Source organism: Acomys russatus, chromosome 7 (genome assembly GCF_903995435.1).
Source record: "Acomys russatus chromosome 7, mAcoRus1.1, whole genome shotgun sequence".
NCBI lineage: Eukaryota > Metazoa > Chordata > Mammalia > Rodentia > Muridae > Acomys > Acomys russatus.
The window spans coordinates 42,854,736-42,877,105 of record NC_067143.1 but is presented as its reverse complement, the minus strand read 5'-3'; the positions used below and the strand labels follow the sequence as shown (position 1 = coordinate 42,877,105).

Here is a 22,370-nt window from a genome sequence, read left to right as displayed (position 1 = left end):
GTCATTAAGTCAAAGGGCCAGGCAGAAAGACAAGCATGAGCTTACCCATGGGTCTCCTGAGATGATCTTACAACAATGCAGAGCAGAGTGCTGAACTCCAAAGAACAGAGAATAGGATCGGATGAGGATGGATGAGGAAATACTGATAGATGATTATCGAGACACACAGGAGCAAGAAACTGCTGTTATCACCCAGCAGGATGACTAGAGACAAGAATAATGTACTGCACATTTCAAAAGGCTGGAAGGCAACGTTTTTTCATAAAGAAATACTAAGTGCTTACATAAATAAGTATACTTAGCCTAATTTAAATGTTATCTAATGTATACATACATAGATTGAAACAAAACCTGGTATCCACTTCTACTTTTTTGTTTGCTTTTACGTATGCTTGAATAGGGAATTCCCTCCAATTTTAAAATAATACATTAACAAATGATGGTAGTACAAGCATATACTAACACTTTTGTATAGGACTATAACTCTTTAAATGACAATGGATGTCTGACCGTGTAGCTCAGGCTAGCCTCAAACTCACTGTGCTTCTGCCTCAGGCCTTGAAGTGCTGAGATCGTAAGAGCACACCACCATGCCTGGCTTTAGAACTTTAAGAATGCTTTCATATTTTACCCAGATAACATTTTTAACAACTTGGGATCAGGTAAAAATAGTTTCATTTTCATTTTGGCCATAAGAAAGCAGAGATTTCTCGGAAATAATAATGGCTCTTGTGCTCCCTTCCTAGCCTGTTGCTGCCCACTGTTTACCAAGGTATCAGCAATACCGTGATTGTCCTATACCTACATGTCTCTTTGGACTATGAACTATGATCCCCTAGTCATCCACTCTCTCTAATGCCTGAAGCGTAGTCTTCCTCTTTCCCTTGCTAACCAGCTATAACTTTTTTTTTTAAACACTTAACCGCCAATTTTTTTTTCTTCTCCTTGAATTATAACGTTGAAGCTAGTTTGTCTACTTTCTGTTCTCTCTGTTGACTTGTGGCTTTTTGTAGGTATGTATTTTAATCTTTTATTCTTGTAAAGGGCAATTTTCAAAGCCATCCTGATGACATGCCTATAATCACATCTGCAATGTAGTTCGATTTCTGGAGGATTATCATTTATTTAACAATTATGGGTTAACTACTCAAGGAAAACATTGTACTGACTCAAAACAGGTGAATGTTTTCCAAACAAACAAAACTCATGTTACTCATCTCAGTCTGAGAAAAAAAAAAAAACTGCCATTTAAAATGCTAGAATGAGAGAAAAGCAGACTGTCAGATAGACTGGTCACCTGGACATCTTAGGCTTGAGTGTCAGCAGTCAGGGCCAGAAGTGTCACTGTTTGTTTCTTTTGATTAGTGTCAAGGATCATCACCCAGTGTCAGCCTACTTTTGCCATTCAAGTCTTCCCTGGTTTACAGAAGTTGGATCTTGATGGTAATGTAAAACTACATAGCTATGCAATGATTACAAATTAAACACAACAAAAGACATAATAACAAAAAAAATCTTGTCTTACAAGTAAGAACTGCTCGCAGATCTTTAGAAGTTGAATTTTGTAGAAAGTTTTGATAATTGTGAAAACTAGAACATTTTAATTGATGCCCATTTCAATAGTTACTTAAATTGTTGATACATAGGATGGCTTCAAGTTTTATATTTTCTTCACTAAGAAAACTAACTTCATACTAATCTTAAGTACACTCATAAAAATAAAATAAAATTTGGATTACTTAGGGTACTAACAAGAGGAACTGGAGAAAGAGCGCCATTTTTCCACACAAGAAATTTCTGCATAAACTAAGCAACCCAAAAACAGACTGAACATTACATAGTTGGCATATTGCAGGTAGTCACGTGTCTGTTAATTAGCTCAGTTTTATTGTATGTGGCATGAGAATAGCATTGCCAAAAGTTTAAATAATTTGGGGTGAGTAATTTAAAATTAAAACTGTGAATGTCAACAGTACTAAGGAGTAACCTTTTCGAAAAAGAAAGCATTTTCCACAGCTGAAAAATAAATTAATTGCAGACCACAGGAGTGTTACCATCAGCAAAACTAAGTTCAGAGTACAATTGAGGATAAAATGAAAAAAAATCAAGAATCATTTAAAATTATGGAATCCCTTTTATATAAGTTTATTCAACATTTTTACAATTTAGAAGAGATTTCAAATGCATTATCTGATTCCCACTGCAGGCAAGTTATATTGTGCCTATTCACATGAAATTGAAATTCACAAATCCAAGATCCAGAGCTACTGAGTAACAGATTTGTAACTTAATCCTAATGCTTTTGGTTCCAAATATAGTGCTCATTCCACATAACCCTTCTTAATCCCCCCAAAACGTCACATTTCTATGGAAAACAAACCTGATTGTCTTAGGGCTACTATTGCTGCAATGAAACACCTTTGCCAAAAGAAAGGGTTTATTTGGTAACATTTTCATATCCCTCACTGTTCATCTTCAAAGGAAGTCAAATCAAACAGGGCTGGCAGTGACCACGGAGGGGTGCTGCTTACTGGCTTGCTCCACAAAGCTTGCTCTGCCTGTTTTTTTTTTTTGTTTTTTGTTTTTTTATAGAACCCAGGACAACCAGACCAGGGATGGCATGGACTGGTCCCTCCTCTATCAATCACTAATTTGAAAAATGCCCTACAGGCTAGTCTACAGACCTTCTTTATTGAGGCATTTTCTGGATTGTGCTTTCTTCCTTTCAGATAACTCTAGCTCAATGGTTCTTTACCTTTCTAATGCTGTGACCCTACGTTGTGGTGACCCCAACATAAAATTATTTCATTGCTACTTCATAACTGTAATTGTACTACAGCTATGAATTGTAACGTAAATATCTGATATGCAGGATATCTGATTTTAGGCCCCTGTGAAAGGGTCATTTGAATCAAAATGGGTCATAACCCACAGGTTGATGACCACTGCTTGTATTACTAGCTTGTGTCAAGTTGACATAAAACTTGCTGTCACATTGATCGCTCAGACATTAATTATATTTATGAATTTTAGGATATTAAATTAAATGCTAAATATCTAGCTTTCATGTATGCTTGCTAAATTAAGAATTATATTGATAACATAAGTGGTTCTATTATTCTATAAGATGAATAAAAAGATTTGTAGTCATGAATCATATATTTATTTAGTATCTCGTCATTTTTTTTTTCGGACACTGGGTACTTAATATTGAACAAGAGAGGCAATAGTTTAAAATAACAGATAATTTATTCCAAAAATAAAAATTAAGTAATGTACCAAAATAAGGGATTTAACTAGTGTAAAATAATGCTATAAGACACCAGATGCCAGGGAAGCAAAGATATTGATGTACATATAAGTTTGGTCTAACACCCAAGAAGGAGGGCCAAGACACAGAACACTGAAAAGAAGAGAAGTGTAATCCTACTTTTAGTTTTAGGTATAGATTATTTTAACTATAACATGGTATATCTAGATATAGTAGCAATAACAAGTTTTCTTCACACTACTTTAATGAATAGCCACAACTCTTTATCATTACTTTTTATACATGACTAGAAAATAAACATTTTATTGTGAAATATTTAAAGCTGGTCATAGTGAAACACAACTATAATTCCAAACTCGGGAGGCTGAGGAAAGAAAACCCCAAGTTTGAAGCCAGCCAGGACACCATAGCTCTGAGCCATGCCTTGCCTCAAAAAAAGCAAAAAGGAAGGAAGGGAAGGAGAAAGGGGTGGGCGGAAGGGGGTGGGGGGGCCGGAAGGGGGAGGCAGAGGGAAGGGTGAAAGAGGGACAAAGGGACAATAATTCTTATTGTCATTTTGTTTTATTGCAAATCAAGGAAATTCATATGAAAATAAACAAGTAAAGAATAACAATAGAAAAGTTAATTTTGTTTGCCTGTGTGCTGTGTGCCTGTGTGTGTGTGTGTTTCTTGTGTGTGTGGGGGGGGGTTCTATGCTTTTGTGTTGTCACTGTGTTTTGTCTGTTTATTTTGTTTGCCTGACTTGTTTTCGAAAGGGAAAAAGAGAGAAAGAAAGGGAGTTGGAGTTAAGTGGGTGGGAAGGATCTAGAAGAAGTTGGGAAGTTGGGAGGGACAGAACATATTGTATAAAAATGTGATTTTCAATTAAAAAAAATACAGATAGTAAAATTTACACTTAAAGATGATAAAATAGGCCTGATGATATAGTTCAGGGGATACAGTGCTTGTCTTCAAACCTGACACCGGAGTTCAATGCCAGAAGACCACATACAGGTAGAAGAGAGCAGACTCCACAAATCCACTGACCTAAACCTCTGCAGAAGACATCCATAGCTACATGTAATTTTTTAAGTCTAATTTTTGGACCAGCAAGCACCTATTGCAAAGCTTAGTTTGGAGATCTAAGTTCAATCCTTAGGATCTACGTGGTGGGCAAAGAACTGACTCCCAACAGTACGTAAGTACACCTCCGTAAGTACACCTGTAGACACATGTCCATGTAGGCACACAGTAAGTAAAAACATTTTTTAATGTGCCCATTTTTTATATGATATGACAAAACTGTGTTGTTTTGTTATTAACAATATAACAATGCTAACTATTACATACACATATGTCATCTTATCTGATATGCACAAGATCCCAAGAAATACTGCTAGATATATTTTTGCAAATGAGGAAACTTTAGACCAAAATAAGTAAAGTAAGTTGCCAGCTAGCTTTCAGTCTATAAAACAAAACACTGAGAAAATCAGTGCAAAGGGGAAAGATTAATTTTGGCTCATAGTTTTGCAGCTTTCGGTCCATGCTTAGGTAGCTTCTTTGGACCAACGCAAAGAGTTGGTCATATGGGGAAGAAAACCCATTCACCTCAGGGCTGCCAAGTAGCAGGAGAAAGAGAGAGAGAGAAGAGGCAGGAAGTCCTAATGCCACTCAAGAGTAAGTCCACCATGACCTACAGTCCTTCACCAGACTCTACCTTCCAGAAAGGGCAAACAAGCCTTTAATGGACTGGCCTTTAGGAGACATGTAAGACCAAACCATAACATTGCCTGTGGTTCTGTGGCCAGCCGTGTTCTAGAACCAGCAATGAAACTTGGGTCTATCTGATACCAAAGCCCACACTTTCGTGTTATACCATACTGCCACTTGGGCTACTAGGGAAGGACCATAGCGAGACCTGGGGGCACTCAGAGGAAGGATAGCAAGCTACCAAGAAGAGACTTGATACCCTATGAGCATATACAGGGGGAGGTAATCCCCCTCAGTCACAGTCATAGGGGAGGGGAGTAAGGGGAAAATGGGAGGGAGGGAGGAATGGGAGGATACAAGGGATGGGATAACCATTGAGATGTAATAGGAATAAATTAATAAAATAAAATAAAAAGAAAGAAAAAATTACTTAGAATTGAAATAATAGAGATAATATCTGGTTAGCCAAAGCAGATCTTGAGTACAAATCACAATTATTTTGTACATATTGACACTTATAAGTCACTTTAGCATCAGTCACTGAGAAATAATACTCAGAAGGAATCCTGGTCTACTTTATAAACACACATTTTGGCATTTTCTATTTGTGATCACCCGTGTCAGCACCATTTCTGAGCAAGGTGGCTCTCAAAGCTGGACCCTACCACCAATGGGAGAGAACCTTGACTCTGGACTTAACCTACTACCCAAAATGTATTCTGACATAAGCACTGCATAGGACTTTGCAATTTATGGGGCACTTTTTACGTGAACTAGGTACCTGACTCTCATAATAATCTTCAGAAGTAATATTAGCACAGTTATGTTTTAAGATGAAGAATTTAAAGCTCAACTCCCAATTGTCTTCATGTAACTTTAACCAGATTATGCCAAAAGATTGGACCCCAGCACCCGGCAGCCTCCGCTGCCCTGTGATCCCCCAACTCAGCATTGCAGAGCGCCAAGCCTTGCAGCAGAAGAGAGCACTGGATGAAACTTCTCATATGAATCCTGCTACCCATTTTGTAAAAGCTAAGTTACACAAAGTATTTGATGAGGAAAAGAAATTACAGACTGTAAGGGAGAAAAGGAATTAAAAGAATGGTTTTCACAAGCCACTTGGTGGTATCATGATAAAAAGGCATGTTGAATATTTGGGACATTAACACTTAGAAAAAGTAAAGATTTTTCTCTTCTTAAATTGCCTCATTTCTTCTCTTGGTGCTTTACTGCATCAAGAGGAGGCATGTACCAGCAAACACACACACACACACACACACACACACACACACACACACACACACACACATGAATTTTTTTGCTTTCAAAAAATATAAACCCTCAAAATTAAAAAGTGTCACAGAGATGAGAGAATCTCAAGTACAAGCAGAGGGATTTCTCCTGGCATCTCCTTACTCTAAAGAAAAACAACTGAAATACACACACACACACACACACACACACACACACACACACACCTTTAGACCCTCCATAGTACCTACAGCAGGGGAAAAAAAGGCTTGATAGGTTCTTCTTCCTAGAGGACAGCAAGACTCAGAAAGGAATGCTATCACAATGTATCTAGGTAAACAGAAATGCAGACATTCTATAAAACTAAATATAAGTCCACGACTTGGAAGTAGAATCTCTATCAGACCAGAAAGAACTATCTAGACATATAAACTCCTATCTCAGAGGTAAAGTTCACATATAATACATAAAACATTATATTATATACTTATACACCATACATATAGGAGCATAGATACCACGCAGAGTGCCACGCATTCCAGATATAACTCAATCTAATCCTAGAAAAATAGGAGAAATCTCAAAACAATAGAATTACTGTGGTCACTAGTCAGTGACTAGGTGTAAAATTAAATTTGAAACGTAGCAATTGGTATTTCCTATATATATCTAAATGTATACATCAAGAGTCCAAGTTGAGGCTGACAAGATGACTCAGCGGGTAAGGTCATTACCACTAAGCTTGAGAACCTGAGTTCAATTCCCAAGACTCACATGGCAGGACACACCAGGACAGAACTAACTCCTGCAAGCTGTCCTCTAACCTTCATACATTCATCATGGAACGCTCACATCTGTGTGCACACACATGCACAATCAATACATGTAATTTTAAATGTAAAAATAGTCTATTCAGTGATTATGCCATTATACATTCTTCTAGCCCAATATTCTGAGAATGGCCTGATTTATTTTCCACTGTATCCTGCTGGTGCTATGGAAGAAAAAGAGGAGGGGAGGAAGAGGAGGAGAAGGAAGGCAGTGATGATGGCAATAGAGGATATGATGGCATAATTCATGGTAAAGGAGATAATGATTTGAAACAGCATCTTGTCTCTTCCACATTGCCTGGTAAAGTTCTATTATCTTTTGTATCTTGTGTTAAATATAACATCTTTCCATGAAGAGGCTTGAGTCCTCTTCATCTGTTTCCATGGCAGAGTATGTTAACATAACTATGGAATATTAAAATTGCACATTTCTTCATCTATGTCCTAACAGGTTCCAAGAATCATACAGACAGAAACTGGAAAGATGACTCACAATGGTTAAGGGCACTTTCTATTCTTGCAGAAGGCCCATGTTCAGTTCCCAGCACCCACATGGAGGCTGACAAACACCTGTAACTCCAGAGGCCAGTCATGAACTTGGTACATATACATAAATGTGGGTAAAACATTCATACATATAAAATAATTTCTAAAATTTTAAAAAGAATCAGAAAGGTATAGATGGAAGACCTTGTCTGAAGTCAAAGCTGGTCTGAGGCTTACTGATTAGCCCTAAGCAGCCTCAAACCTATTTCAATCCTCCTGCCTCAGCCTTCTAAGAAATTGGATAACAAGCATAAGACACATGGGCAACTCTTAATCAAAAAGTTCTAAAATAAATGGGGTCAGAACAACTGTTTCATAATAGAGATGACTTGGCCATAATTTTTTAAATAGCTTTGCGAAACATACTAAAAATTGAACCCGTGCAGAAAGCTTAGTAGCTGGAATTTGAAATGACTGACTGGACAGAAGAGTCTAGGCGAAACTCATGATCCTTTGCTGACAAAGCAACCTACATTGAGGATGCAGAGTCCTGGTGTCTTGACTGCTACAAATTCCTGAGCAGTAACTGTGGCTAGGAAATAGATTCTGTGCTCCCAATATAAACGGTGTTGTACATCAAAGCCTTATGATAAAATACTTGGGAATCATTGACATGATAACCAGAAATATTTTTAAAGGGATATAAAAAGAACATATGAATACAAAAGAATAGTGTTCTAATAACTCAGTGAATATAGTTATATAATAATGAGGGGCCAGACATGAGTGGATTGAATACCTTAATTCAACATATTTTAAGTCCAATGTTATATATATTCTCACTGACCAAACTCTACTACCCAAAATAGTAAGTAGTAGTAAGTATAAAATGAAGATTAAATGTTCAATTTCGAATGGAGCACAGAGCAATTTCCACAAACCTGAGCGTGTCACACATTGTATATATGAAGTCATTACTATGTTATTTGCAAATCTACTAATATATAACATGTATAAAATAAAAACAATTAATATATCAATTTACTTATGGCTGCTGTTTGATTCCTAACATACACTAAATTGGTGTGAGAACACAAAATATTTGTTTTATTTCTCTGTCCAGAATACTCTGTCCTTTTGCCTCCTGGATTAATGGTTATTTTCCAACATTAAGAATCTATGACTTCATGAGTTCAAACCTTCTCTACCAACACCAAGATAACTGCCTCACAGAATTTAAAGTGCAAAGAGACATTCTTAGTGAATTATTTACTTAGAAACCTTTGATAATTTTTTTCAGTGTCTCTGGGAAGATACAAGGCATAAATCTTTGGAGTTTTATTAGTTTTGAGGAAAACATGAAAATGAAAATGAAGGTTTGTAGACTAGAAAAGGCACCTAGATAGAGCCTTGCCATGGGAAATATGAAAGATCAAAGATAAATTTAGGAACATGAATGCAAAGGGAAAACAGCAGCCATTCAGGAACCATTATCAAATTCATGCATATGGATTTATATTTATAAGTTCCAAAAGATTTCTTTAACTTAAAAGACGCTAGAAGCCAAATGGGATGGCACACATCTGTAACCCCAGCACACCAGAGACAGAAGCAGGTGGGTTAAGGGCTCAGAAAGCAACAGAAAGAAATGACAAAGTGAGGAAGAGTAGGCAGATAATGGTGAGAGGCAAGTGTAAGTCAGTGACACACAACAACAACCAGGTTAACCCATAAAGTGCTAGACAACTTAATGAAGGAAGAAAACCTTAAATGAAGAAAGAGTAAGGAGAATGGCTATAAGGTCCTTTCCCCAGATAAATTCAGAAATGACACTTTTAAGAACAGAGTCAGCCAAAAGCAAGGCCATAAAAGATTGTGCCCAGGAAACACCAATCTTAAATTTAAAGGTGCCCATAAGATATATGACATCAGGTTTTAGAATTCTAAGTCATATACAATGAATATATAATATCCAGTTTTCCTTTCTAAATATACATTGCCAAAGCACAAATATGAAAATAATGTTTCAGTACATGGTAAACATCTCTTTATATGCACCTTTATATGCAAAAAAAGAAAAAGAAAAGAAAAAAAAAATCCAAAAGGTAAAGCTGTCCTGTAAATGACTAATATCAGGAATAGTCATATGGAAGATAACCAGAAGACAACTAAGGCATTTTTTACAAAACCACAGAAATAAAAGGGGCATCTACCACAAATTAGTAAAAGGAATGATTTCCTTCCCTTATATATAATTATGATTAAAAAGTTCAAGAACAAAACTGCATTGCATGAAAAAGTTCCACTGGAATGACTTAAAACAACAACTTTCTACTGAAAGCATAAAGCTCAAACTATCACTAACTTTTTTTTTCTAGTAACTCAACATGAAATCTTTTAATTCAAGAAGTTTATATGATATTGCATCATATCGTACCTTGGATTAACTCAACATTTTTACAAACAAAAGCATGTCAAGATTGTTCTATAGGTTCAACTGTGAGTAAATCAAGGTACTACTGCAGATAATAGAATCCTGGATTATAAAAACAAAACAAAACAAAACAAAAAAACCCTCAAGAAAAAAATCATAACAACAAAACAGAAGAGTCTTCAGTTGATAAAAACAGGTCAGTAAAGTCAAGCGTGGTGGCACATGCCTTTAATCCCAGCACTCAGGAGGCAAAGAGGCAGGTGGGTCTCTGTGAGTTCAAGGCCAACCTGATCTACAAAGTGAGTCCAGGACAGCCAAGGCTACAAAGAAAAACCCTGTTTTGAAGAAACCAAACCAAACCAAATAAAACAAAACAAAACAAAAACCCGAGTCTGTAAAAATGTGAAGAGACAAAGTTAGGAAGGGTAGAAAGTAATGGCATAATGGCCACAGAGCAGAACAAGTGGTGAGTATGTGCAGCTTGCCCAAGGGCAGCCAAGAATAGGCCCCTCAGATGGGCTTGGTGAGCTCTCTCACCCATCCCCACTTCCCTTCGTGGTTGTAAGTTATCAGTGAGGAAATTTCCTCTCTTTTATGATAATAATATGTAAAATAAGCAACAAATGAAAATGTCTTAGGAAAACTTCATATTCTGATAATGACATATTTGACAATAAGTAGACACTTGGCTCGGTGGGTATAGTGATCTTAAATCACAGTAAGTCTAGCTCCTTCCAGCATATCTGCATCGTGTAACAATAAATTGAAAAGGCATTCAAAAGAATAAAGGATGGCCTTACCTATAGAATCTAATTTAAAATCTCACTTTTCCTATATTGTAGACGCAGTAGACATAGCAATCTTAGCAATTACAATACGAATATAATGACTTGACTAGTTGCCTCTATTTAAAATTACGTTAATACTAACAATTTTTAAAACTTAAAAAGTAATATAAATTCTCTAGACCAATTCATTAAATGCAATTCTATAATACAGATTCATTAGTGTTTTTCAGTTATATTCCTTTTTAGGAGAACTTGTTCATCACCTTTAAAAATTTTATCCCACTATATCAACTCACTTTTTAAAGAATAAAGGAAGACAAAGGGAACAACTATAACACTTTCTCTTGAATTATTAATTTTCAATAATATGTGAACAACTTCTAGAAGTGTTTAAAATGTAATGACTTTTAAGAAATTGAGTCTATTGGCTTTAGAACCCTTGGCGTTCAGTCTGCACACATAAGTTACACTTAGGCCATCAATTGTAGTTTTTCTTCCTCTCTCTTCCTCCCTCCCTCCCTCCCTCCCTCCCTCCCTCCCTCCCTCCCTCTCCTCTTCCTTCTTTCTCTATCATTTTTTATTACAAGCACAATGAAATAAAGTACTCCAAAAATATTTATCTACAGAAATGGTAGAAAGTAAAAACCACACACTGAGTTAAAGAAATCAAAGACACTGTTTATTGGCTGCACTCCCCAAACCTTTCTTTCTTGTTCCATATACCCCAATCATGCCTGGTACAGCCAGGTACAGCCTCACAGTACCAAAGACAGCTTACCCCTCTCAGCAGTCTTATGGGCAATGATGGGGGAGTAAACAATTCTACTTTTCAACCCCAGGGTGCAAAAGGACAATATTAGATGTCTCAACAGTTCATGATAGTTCTGCCCCCTCCCTTTACACAGACTTTTTTCAGGGAGGAAAAAAAAAAAAGCATCTCACTGTGATTTCTCTCAATACATCTTCCAAACCCACAAGTAGCAGGATTAAACAATATAAAAAGCCACATAAATTCTCTAGACTTTTATATGAAAATATGTCTTAAGACCTAACCTACAGTTTAGGTCCTAGCCCAGAACATTAAACTTCAAAGGTATTCTAAATTTTTATTCCAAACTCTCCATAAACTTTATTACTGCTATCATCTAAGAAAGGCCCAATTTCACTAAGCTCCTATGGAATAAAGTTCATCTCAGGTTAAATTGATCAAAGTGATAAGGACTATTAAAAGGAAGAAAAAAGCAAGTACATGCCTTATTCGAGGAACTTCCCAAATGTTACTGAATAATGCAGAATAAATTATCAAAGTTGTGATTGCCACAAAAGTGAAGATTTACACTGGAATAAACTCAAATATGAAGTCTATTTTAAGTGTAATTTTGCTCAGAGAAGCCACAAATATTGCTATCTGTTACAACTGCATAACCATTCAATAAATATTAAGCTCATGGAGAAGAGCTCCGTTGTACAAGATTGTTTTTAAAGATTCTTTAAACTGAGCTTTAACAAGCTAAGGAAAAAACCCCAAGTCTATAGCATTGAGTCTATTCTGATTATAAATGGTGACATCAACAGCCTGGTTTATTAATTCACATATGTCTACAATGTCATCTTAATTTTGCTATAACAAAACATTACTGAAAAGGTACTACCGAGCAGGTATTATTGCAATGAGTATTTACTCAAAACCAGACAAAAGTTTGCTCTCCAATGGAATATAATTTAAATTACAAATACCATAGCCCAGAAAAAGGAAAACCATATGTTATATATGAACCTCATAGCCCACCTTTCTTCTTGACCGGCATTCTTGGGTCTCTCCACTGACACTGGGTTCAAGATCTCTTTTCAAGTCTCTGCTTGATCCAGCTGAGTTGAGATGGAGCCAGGTTAACTGTTGCAAACCACTTCACAGGTTTGCACACCTTGGTATCCAGGCTGTCTTCTATTTCAAATAAAGAAAACAATGATGCATCTTTCCACAACTGAACACTTTACACTGCCCACGGTGCTTAAAGAGAAAAAAAAAAAAAAAAAAAAAAAAAAAACAAGTTTTTCAACTTTCGTAAAATGTGTGTTCTTGTTTTAAAAGATGAGAAAGTTATTGTGTGCATAGAAAATGTTACTAAAACTCCTCTTCAGGCGGCAACACTTTTAAATCTTCGATGACTAACTCAATTAAGGCACAAACCAATTTTAGGACCGTTGTCTCATTAATTTATACGTGATCGAAATTGTTGGTAATAAAGAACATCAATTTTTAGGGGGGAAAAGTTTAAATTTTCCCCTTCAAAAATACTTTTTTAAACGTCTGACTCTAGTCTTTTAAAGGATGTGTAAGTTTGAACAGTTTTCTGGGGGCAGAAGAGATGTAAAGGCCCCCTTCTATTTAATGGTTCCGTATCTCACCCCCTCAGTAAAACAGGATCCAGCTTGTCACTTTCGTATTTTTCTTCTGCGCTCTCCAAGCCCCCAAGGCTTGATCCTTAATGCCCCTCTGATTCTGATCCTCCCGTGTATTAACCAAGAGGATTGAAAAGAAGGAAAGCAATCCCTTGGCGTGGAGACATTAAAGTGACAGTGCCATTCAATGGGCACTTGATGCAGGATGATTTGGCGAAGCGGACTTCTTCACGCTGGAGTCAATCACATCTCTTCGAATCCAAGCAGCTCCCTATCCGGCGAGGAAAAACACTGAGGCTGCTGGAAAGGAGAAACCAAACCTTCCCCCAAAGGTGTTTTCAGAGACGCTGTAGTAGTATTAGGCATTCAATCACACACTATGCAAATGGTCCGCGATTTCCTAAACGGGAGTGCAGCTGTTTGGCTTCCACATCCACCCTTTTTCTCAGTCTCTCTCCAATCTACCCACCTTCCTTTTGCAGAAAAGACATTTCTCTGCCACCGCTGGCCACCCCTGCCCACACCCCGATCTTATACAGAAGAGCACCGAAATGTCCTGCACCCTCCACGCGATGAAGTGTTTTCCTCGGGCAAGAGAAAACAGCAGCACTAGAAATTATATAACTCTCGAATTTGGCTTGTCTAAGACATGGAGACTGGAGGGTCGAGGGTTGCGGGTCTGGCAGACGCTGCTGGGCATTCACGTGCACGGAAGCGCGCCTGGCCTCCTCGCAGCGCCCTCCACCCTGGAAACACTGGCCCTCTAGGGCTCTTCTGGGGAGCAGGGAAGGGAGGTTTCTAACTGGACCCTTTCCAAGCGGGGCTTGAGAGGGTATGACTATAAAGGGACTGAAGACTGGGGAGAGCAAGCTAGTTCACGCTGCTCTGGCCGTGCCGAGGGGGCGGGCTGGAGGCTTTGAGGAGGAACCCGAGAAGCCGCAGCTTTAACACACCGACCAGGCCTTAGCAGCGAGCTGCTAGGGCTCGTCTACCCCAGCCGCCCTGAGAAGAAGGCGCGCAGCAACAGGCCCGCGCCCGAACCGCTCCAGGTTCCCTTCAGGTTAGCCAAGAGGCGGCCAGCCTGACAAATTACAGGCAGAGGACAAGCAAGGCTGGCCGGGGGCGGGTCCTTGGGTCTCCGGAGCCTTTCTCGGAGCCAATGAGCGATCGCAGTTTTGGGGACGCCACGCCCAATCTCCGCCCGGCTGGAGGGCGCGGCTTTTGACTGGGTCGGGGAGGACCGGGGTAGAGGTGCGAGCTGTCAGCCAGCTGCAAGTCCCGCCCCTGGCGATCCGGCCACGCCCTCCGGTTAGTCACGTGAGGTACCAAGATGGCGGCGCCTGGGCGACAAATTCGGTCTGAATCGAGGGAGGCTGGTGTGCTGCAAGAGGGAGATAGAGAAGCACCCCAGGTAGGCGGAAACCTGGGGTGGTGTGGGTCGCCTCCTCGGAGATGGTGCATGTGAAGGATTTGAGCAAATAGAACCGGTCCCGACTTTATGCCAGGCGTAATCAAATCTCCAGTTCCTAACAACGCAGACCTGAAGTCTACTCCAGACTGACTGTAGCTTGTTTTCTCTTCCTCGAGGAACTTTGACAAGCCTTTTCTTCAATTAGAAATACTTTCTTGCCTTCGCTCACCCGGCCCAACCTCTATTTCTCTCATTCTGTTTAAGTCTCCTGCCTTTTATTGATTTTGTTCGTCCTGACTTAGCGCTGCCACTCTGTGATGGAGTCTTGAAGACATTCACTCTTTTGATTACCTGAGAATCTGATGTACACCAATGCTGGATGAATCATCCAAGAATGTTGAATAAAATTCTGAAGGTCAAGTCAAATATACTTAAAAATACAACACACAGCAAAACACTTTGCAAAGCATACACCCACACAAATACACTTACTTGTTATATGAATGGTGATCTGATCAGTGACTTTAAACTTCCTTAACTGAGATTAAAATTTGGTTGTAGCAATAAAAAATTTTTTTTCAGTGCTTGTTTAGAGAAATCCTGGGGATCTGAGGATGGAGCACTTAGCAGCCCAAAGCCCTGGTTTCTATCCCATCACCACAAACAAATAAGTAAAAAACCTCTGGGAAAGTTAATAATCTGTATCTGCTTTAAGGAGAGTGTAGTGAAAACCTTGCAAACACCAGACGCCAAAAATATTTGCTTTCGATTTTCATTATTATTTATTGACCTGCAACCATAACTGTGCGTGCCCCTAACCCCAGAGCTGTTTCAAGAGCCTGGAATTTTTCTGTCGGTGGTGAGGAGGGCTATTGAGTAAATTAGATGAGAATGGAACAAAAATTTCTGTAAGGTTTTTAATTAGCCATGATGTTATTGATATCTGCCTTCATGGTACACTAGATGGACTGGGCAGAGAATCCCCCTTAGAAAATACCATTTCTTCCATTTAACATTTGCATAACATAAGGGGAAAGTCATAATTCGTAAAGCATTTTATGCACCCTACCCGCACCCATCTTCCTCAGCTATCTTAAAAAGAACTGATTTGAATACCATTCTGTATTGAGGCAGAGAAACTGGTCTTTTGATCAATCCTATATACCACCTTAAGAAGTTCAGGAACCCATACTTTGTGTGTGTTCATTTCCTGGAGTCTGGATCTGTTTGGGTTTTCATTAATTTGAGGTTTATTATAATGCTGGTAACTCGTAAATGTTAACATTTAATCTATAGTGGCGCTTTGGCTTTATGACTTTTCAAGGACTAACCCAGAAAATGTAGAGCAGAGATTAAAAAGCACCGAACTTTGAATCAGTAGAATTCTCACTAATGAAGTAAGTAGATATTTACAACCAAAACTTTGGATTTGCAGGAAGTGTCCATATATCCTTGTTTGGATGAAATTAAAAACTCTTAAGCTACATAATGCCAAAGGATTTAACAAATGTTTCTACAAAGACCCAAAAGTCTTACCCATATCCAGACACTCAGGGTCCTTTTGAAATGTATTTTTTAGTTTCTTGAACTTGGCAAAGCCCTTATGTTCTCTCAATGTTGGCCACTATCATATCTCATGGGACACAGGGTCCTTACAATCCCTGACTCTCCTTGCTGAGTCCAGGCTTCATGGTATAGCACAAAGCTATTTCTGTCAAAGGCCCTGCTTTCTGCCCTAGAGCCTACTAAAAAACGGAATTACATCATAAAGTCCAAGATAAGGATGATGTACTCCCTCATCCCAGGCTGGAACAGAACCCATCTCTGATTTTTTTCTCTGTTCTCCAAAGCACTCCCTGTTCTCTCCTACCCACCCTTACCCCCAAAATAATCTCCAAAACAAGCTCAGGCTTTCATGAGAGAAGACAAGTGGTGGTTTCCACCGGTCTGGCCCCCATAGACTCATGTGTTTGAATGCTTGGCCCATAGGGAAAGCCACTGTTAGGGGGTGTGGCCTTGTTGGAGGGAGCGAATTACTGTGGGACAGGCTTTGAGGTTTCTTATGCTCAAGCTCCGACCAATGTGGCACACAATCTTCTGCTGCCTGAGGATCGAGATGTGGAACTCTCAGCTCCTTCTCCAGCACCATGTCTGCCTGCACGCCACCATGCTTCCCGCCTTGGTGATAATGGACTAAATCCCTGAAACTGTAAGCCAGCCCCGATTAAATGCTTTCCTTTATAAGAGTTGCAGTAGTCATGGTGTCTCTTCACAGCAATGGAAACCCTCACAAGAGAAGAGACTGTCATCAACAATCAGGTACTGTTTCTGAAGAGGATTTAAAAAGTAGGGCCTTCTACTTTTTTGAAATGAACACAGGAAGCTATACTGGAAAGAAAGAAAGAAAGAAAGAAACACTGTAATCACCATCTCAGTGGCAGGACAAGCTTTCTGAAACTCAGTTTTCTAATCTATTGTTTTAGTCATTGTTCTAGTGCTGTGAAAAGACAGCAACTCTTATAAGGCAAAGCATTTAGTTGGGGGCTTGCTTGCAGTTTCAGAGGGTTAGTCCATTATCATTTTAGCAGCCCTGGAGCTGAGAACTTAGATCCTTATCCACAGCTGCCACAGACAGACAGACAGACAGACAGAGGAGCACCTGGCTGGGGTTTTTGAAGCCTCAAAGTCCATCCCCAGTGTCACACTTCATCAGACAAAGCCATAGCTGTTAATCCTTCTCAATCCTCATTTAATGGCGTTCCCTGATGACGCAGCATTCAACTCTATGTGTAAATCCTCATTTAATGGCGCTCCCTGATGACGCAGCATTCAAATACATGAGCCTGGGAGGCCATCCTTACTCACCCCAGCACATACATAAACACACAAGTAGTCATTTTCTCAATTTTTATGTAACTCAGAAAAACTCATTGTCGTAACAGTTAAGAGCCCAATAAATATTAATTGAATCATTTCCTTAAAATAAGTGAAAGCAGATAGCGCAGTACCTAGACACGTGTCTAGATTCTGTTTTCAGTATGAATATAGTTCTGTAAAGTTTTATTTAATATTAGAATAGCTAGCTGTTATAACTCTGGATTTTGTTTTTTAGAACATGAAGATGGCAGTTTATAAACATGGTCCGCTGGTTCCCTCTCTAGGAGATATAAAGTTCAGAAGACCAGTGATCATTGAAATCATAGAAAAGAAGTTTGAATATTACAGAAAAGACAAGTAAGCGACACACTGATAATTAAGTCAACAACTTTATTTGCACATCCTATTTCCTACCATAGTCTCTGAAGGTTAAAAAAAAAAAAAAAAACTATTTACTTTTTGCTCCTTCTCTTCATCTCTTAAAAAAATTTCATTTTCTGGGTAGTGTCACCACTATAGCCTTCTGCCAAAATGTTTTTCCTATAGACTTTTAGTTTCTCCTACAGTTGCTTTGCTTCCAATAGCAGCTTGAATTGCTGTCTGAAACAGTCGTCTAAGCAGAGAATCTTCCAAATCAGCAGTTCTCAACCTGACCCCTTTGGGAGTTGCACGTCAGATGTTTACATTACAATTCATAACAATAGCAAAATTACAGTTATGAAGGAGCAACGAAGTTCTGAAAACACATCTAATAATTAATGGAGAAGAAAAACTACTTACTAAGTTGATTATGAACTGGATAGAAATAGCAATGGTTAAAATACTGGTTTGATAGACTGGATAATTTCTTTCACTTCTTTTTATTTCTTTTTTATTCTTGTGTGTGCATACGTATGTGTGAGAGAGAGAGAGAGAGAGAGAACTGTATGCTGCTTGTATGCGCATGTGGCATGGGAAGCTGGAAAGGGGCTTTAGATCCCCTGGAACTGGAGTTAGAGGCTGTACTAAGCCCTCAGATGTGGGTCCTAGCATCCAAGCCCCCTCTTTTGCTTCTTAAAAAAAAAAAAAAAAAAAGCCCAAACTAACTGCCGAAACATTACTTGTACAAATATTTTTGAAATTAAAAGCAGTCAGTAGGAAACCATTTTGAAGGCTACTTGTATTTCACTGGTGAACAATTACAAAATCAGGTTAGCAACGCAGGGGAGATGACGTAGTGGGCGCAGCTCGTTGTGTAATGAGGACTGTAGTTTGGATCCCCGGAAACCCACAGAAATCCGAGGTGGGTGTGGCAGCTCCACCCCTACAGGCCTACAGGCAGAGGCAGGCAGGCAGAGGCAGGCGATCCCCAGAGCAAGCCGGCAGGCAACCCTCTTGTGAGCTCTGCCTTTGAGAGACTCTTGCCTTAGTGAATGAAGAACAATCACAGGCAGCCCCCCCAGTATCAACCTCAGAACTCCTTTGTGCAGTCCCCCCACCCCCACATGCGCAGCACACACACAAAATGGAAAAAGGAAAAACTCCGGTCCTGATGATCCCAACCAAAGTACTGGGGACAAGAAGGACTAGAGAGTGTAGGAAGGACCTGGCACGTGATGGTCTACTACTATTTTGACTTTTATTAAAAGAATTCAAGAATGAGTCAACTGACAATTAAACTTTAGAGCTGTCTTAATTCAGGTATGAGCCAGAATTCAGTAAAATGAAATCTGTCATTTGAATGAAGTTTTATAAACCACAAATTATTTTAAATGTATGTGGATCAATTTACAAATAGTTCTCTTCTAGACAAGCTAACCATGTGAACAGAGCTTTGTGTGTGTGTGTGTGTGTGTGTGTGTGTGTGTGTGTGTGTGTGTGTGTGTGTGTCTAGGGGATCTTAATTTTTCTTTGAGATAATATTTTAATAACAAAGATCTGATGCTGGCTAAGTATATGATCCATTTCAAGAATGTTATATGAAGCTTTCCTCTTTGTTTCTATTAGGACTTTAAATATACATGGAACTTTAGTTTTTGGAACAAGTAGTAGTTTGTCTGGAGTACTGGCAAACTTCATTTTCAGAAACAGTTTCAAGGTCCAGTGTGAAGCTTTGAGGACCTATGCATCCTTGACTACACTTCCATTTCTGGCTACCATCATTACTTACAAGCTCTTTGTAACTGATGCTTTGCGTTCAGGTAAATTTAAACTCATCAATTCCTAATGTAACTATGAAGAATTAAAGTTACTCATTAACAAAAGTTTATAGTACTCACAAACATTTGAGTATAGTTTCATCACTTTTATGTGTTTCTTGGTTTGATCTGTGCAGCAGTCCTAGTCAGGCAAAGCAAGTGATGCTCCCTATAGAAGTGGAGTTAGGAGTGGGTGTGAACCACTGTGTGGGAGCAGAACCTGGGTCCTATGCAAGAGCAGCGAGTGCACTCCTAACATACTTACCAGAAACGTGTTCTCTTTCTCTTGTTCTCTCTCCATGTCTCTCTCTCTTTCTCTGTGTCTCTCTTTCTGCCTCTGTCTCTGTCTTGCTCTTTCTCTTTCTTTCTCCCTCCCTCCCTCTCTCCTCTTTCTCTCTTTCTCCCTCCTTCTCTCCTCTCCCTCTCTTCTCTCTCTCTCCCCTCTCCTCTCTTCTCTTTTCTCTCCTCTTTTCTCTTCTCTCTTCTCTTTCTGGGACAGGATTTTTCTGTATAGCCCTTTGTCCTGGAACTTGCTTTGTAGACCAGGCTGCCTTCGATCTTGATCCACCTGCCTCTGCCTCCCGAGTACTGGGATTAAAGGCCTATAACACCACAGTCTATGAAAAGGTCTCTTTTAAGGACAGTTACATTCCTGATACCTAGTATATAATAAATATGTCCAGGTATCTGATGTCATAAGTTAGTATTCTTACTGTAACATTGCTTCTGTAAAAAGCACACAGAGACATAATCCCAGGAAGTGTAGGCCTCTGAGGAAGCAGAGGTAGGCAGATCTCTGAGTTTGAGGTCAGCCTGTCTACAACTTCCAGAGCAGCCAGGGCTGTTACACAGAGAAATCTTGTCTCAAAAACAAAAAAGCACACATAAATGATAATTCTCCATATGCTAAAATGAAATAAATACATTTTTAAAACTAGGTGGAGTTAAGCCTGCTAAGTGCCAGACTTTGAATTCCTAGTATTTTTTTCTACTGTCTAACTTTGTGGTTGCAAACACAAAATAATGGTGCTTTGAGAGACAGTTTCATTTTAATAGTTGTTATCCTAAATCTCAAAGGGAAACCAACTTTTCTTTCACTGTCTAGGTAACATAAGCAAGGAGAACTGCATTCTGAGAAGTTCACTGATTGGTGTAGCATGTGGTGTTTCATATCCGAGTGCTTTGGCTTTTTATAAAAATGGGCGTTTGGCAGTGAAGTAAGTCTGTTCATTACTTCTCTTCCCCTTTTTAAAATTCTTGCTCGTCGCCCCGTGTGTGTGTGTGTGTGTGTGTGTGTGTGTGTGTGTGTGTGTGTGTGTGTGTGTGTGTGTACACGCACGCACACATGTAGCCTGAAGTCAACTCCAGGTGTGATTCTTCAAAAGCTGTCTACCTGATTTTATGGTTTTGAGACAAGATCTCACTGTGTACCATGAATGGCCCAGAGATCACTATATGTACCAATCAGGCTTTAAGTTCAGAATCTGCTTGCCTTTGTAGGTGCTGGGATTAAACATATGCCACTATGTCTGTTCACCTTACATTTTTTTGGCAGGGTCTCTCACTGGACTAGAGCAGTGGTTCTCAACCTATGGATCATGCAAGGCCCCTTTTGAGATCATCAACCCTTTCAGAGGGGTCGCCTAAGACCATCTGAAAACAGATTATTTATATTACAATTCCTAACAATAGAAAAATTACAGTTACAAGGTAACAACAAAAACAATTGTATAGTTGGGATCATCACAACATAAGAAACTGTATTAAAGGGTTGCTGCATTAGGAAGGTTGAGAACCACCAGTCTAAAAATTGCTATAGACTGACTGAACAGTGAGGCCCAGTGGTCCTTCTGTCTGCCTCGGCAGCACTGGGTTAGAAGCATAATTACAATGTTTGGCTCTTTTTTTTTTTTTCAACTTGGACTCTAAGGATCAAACACATTGGTCCTCATAGTTGCATGGAAAGCATTTTACTGACTGAGCTATCTTCCCAGACCTTTCTCTCCCCCTCCTCACCCCCCCCCCACCCCTCTAATTCCTGTCTTTGGGGATAAACTCTTTTTCTTTAGCTATAAGCTAATGAAAACAAAATAGCCTGCTAACATTTAACTTTGTTGTCATCATGACAGACCTACCCTCAGTAGCTGTTGATGGCATCCAGGAGACATGGTTGACTCTTTTTCCTTTTCAGGTATCATACTATTCCGCTGCCACCAAAAGGAAGAGTTATACTCCACTGGTTACTCCTTTGTCAAACTGGAATGAAAGCAATGGCCATTCCTCTGCTCTTCCAGATAGTGTGTGGGGTGTTTCATGGCTTAAACCACTATGCCATGTGTGAAAGAAGACGGCAGGCAAAAACTGTGCCTGAAGACTAACCAAAGAGTCGGTGGAGGCCAACTCAGCAGAATGGACTGTTTTAACACAAGACTTGGGCACTGGTCAGGGAGTGAAAAAGAACTCTGCTCCTTTTACCTAGTATATATCAGATATTCAGTAAATATAAAAGTGAAACAAACTTAAGTTTCCTCTTTCTTTCTTCACTGTGTATAGAAGTGGGTTTAGAGCCTGAGGTCTGACCTATGCAGACACACTGAGTACCTGCTATGCTCAGACACTGTGCATGTAATAAGAAACACACTGAGTACCTGCTATGCTCAGACACTGTGCACATAATAAGAAGTGATCCCTAAAAGAGAGGCTTCCACAAGAGAAATAAGAATTAGGAACACATATTATATGATGGTATG

The 22,370-nt window shown here is 39.2% G+C and overlaps 2 protein-coding genes across 8 annotated transcripts in view; one reads left to right on the top strand and one right to left on the bottom strand.

The window, feature by feature from the left end:
• Dlg2 (discs large MAGUK scaffold protein 2) overlaps positions 1-14,216 on the bottom strand; it is a 1,899,378-nt gene extending 1,885,162 nt beyond the window's left edge. Inside the window, exon 1 of one of the 7 annotated variants that reach the window (XM_051148923.1) lies at positions 13,625-14,216. In XM_051148923.1, the coding sequence (XP_051004880.1) occupies positions 13,625-13,646 (22 nt within the window). In that variant the 5' untranslated portion in view covers positions 13,647-14,216. Of the gene's footprint in view, positions 1-12,541; positions 12,744-13,624 lie in introns of those variants that run through there. The other 6 variants (XM_051148943.1, XM_051148920.1, XM_051148918.1 and 3 more) reach the window with 6 other exon arrangements.
• Positions 14,217-14,448: 232 nt separating this feature from the next.
• Positions 14,449-22,068, top strand: Tmem126b (transmembrane protein 126B). Its single transcript, XM_051148915.1, has 5 exons — positions 14,449-14,566; positions 17,679-17,800; positions 19,430-19,623; positions 20,726-20,837; positions 21,812-22,068. The coding sequence occupies exons 1-5, from the start codon at positions 14,486-14,488 to the stop codon at positions 21,996-21,998; spliced, it is 696 nt and encodes a 231-aa protein (XP_051004872.1). The 5' UTR covers positions 14,449-14,485; the 3' UTR covers positions 21,999-22,068.
• The last annotated feature ends 302 nt before the right edge of the window (positions 22,069-22,370 follow it).

Bases quoted from the DNA above. Each gene is read 5' to 3' on its own strand.
- Tmem126b (XM_051148915.1), top strand. From the start codon at position 14,486: ATGGCGGCGCCTGGGCGACAAATTCGGTCTGAATCGAGGGAGGCTGGT. The intron at 17,801-19,429 runs GTAAGCGACACA...TGTTTCTATTAG, and splicing joins GAATATTACAGAAAAGACAA to GACTTTAAATATACATGGAA. The intron at 20,838-21,811 runs GTAAGTCTGTTC...TTTCCTTTTCAG, and splicing joins AATGGGCGTTTGGCAGTGAA to GTATCATACTATTCCGCTGC.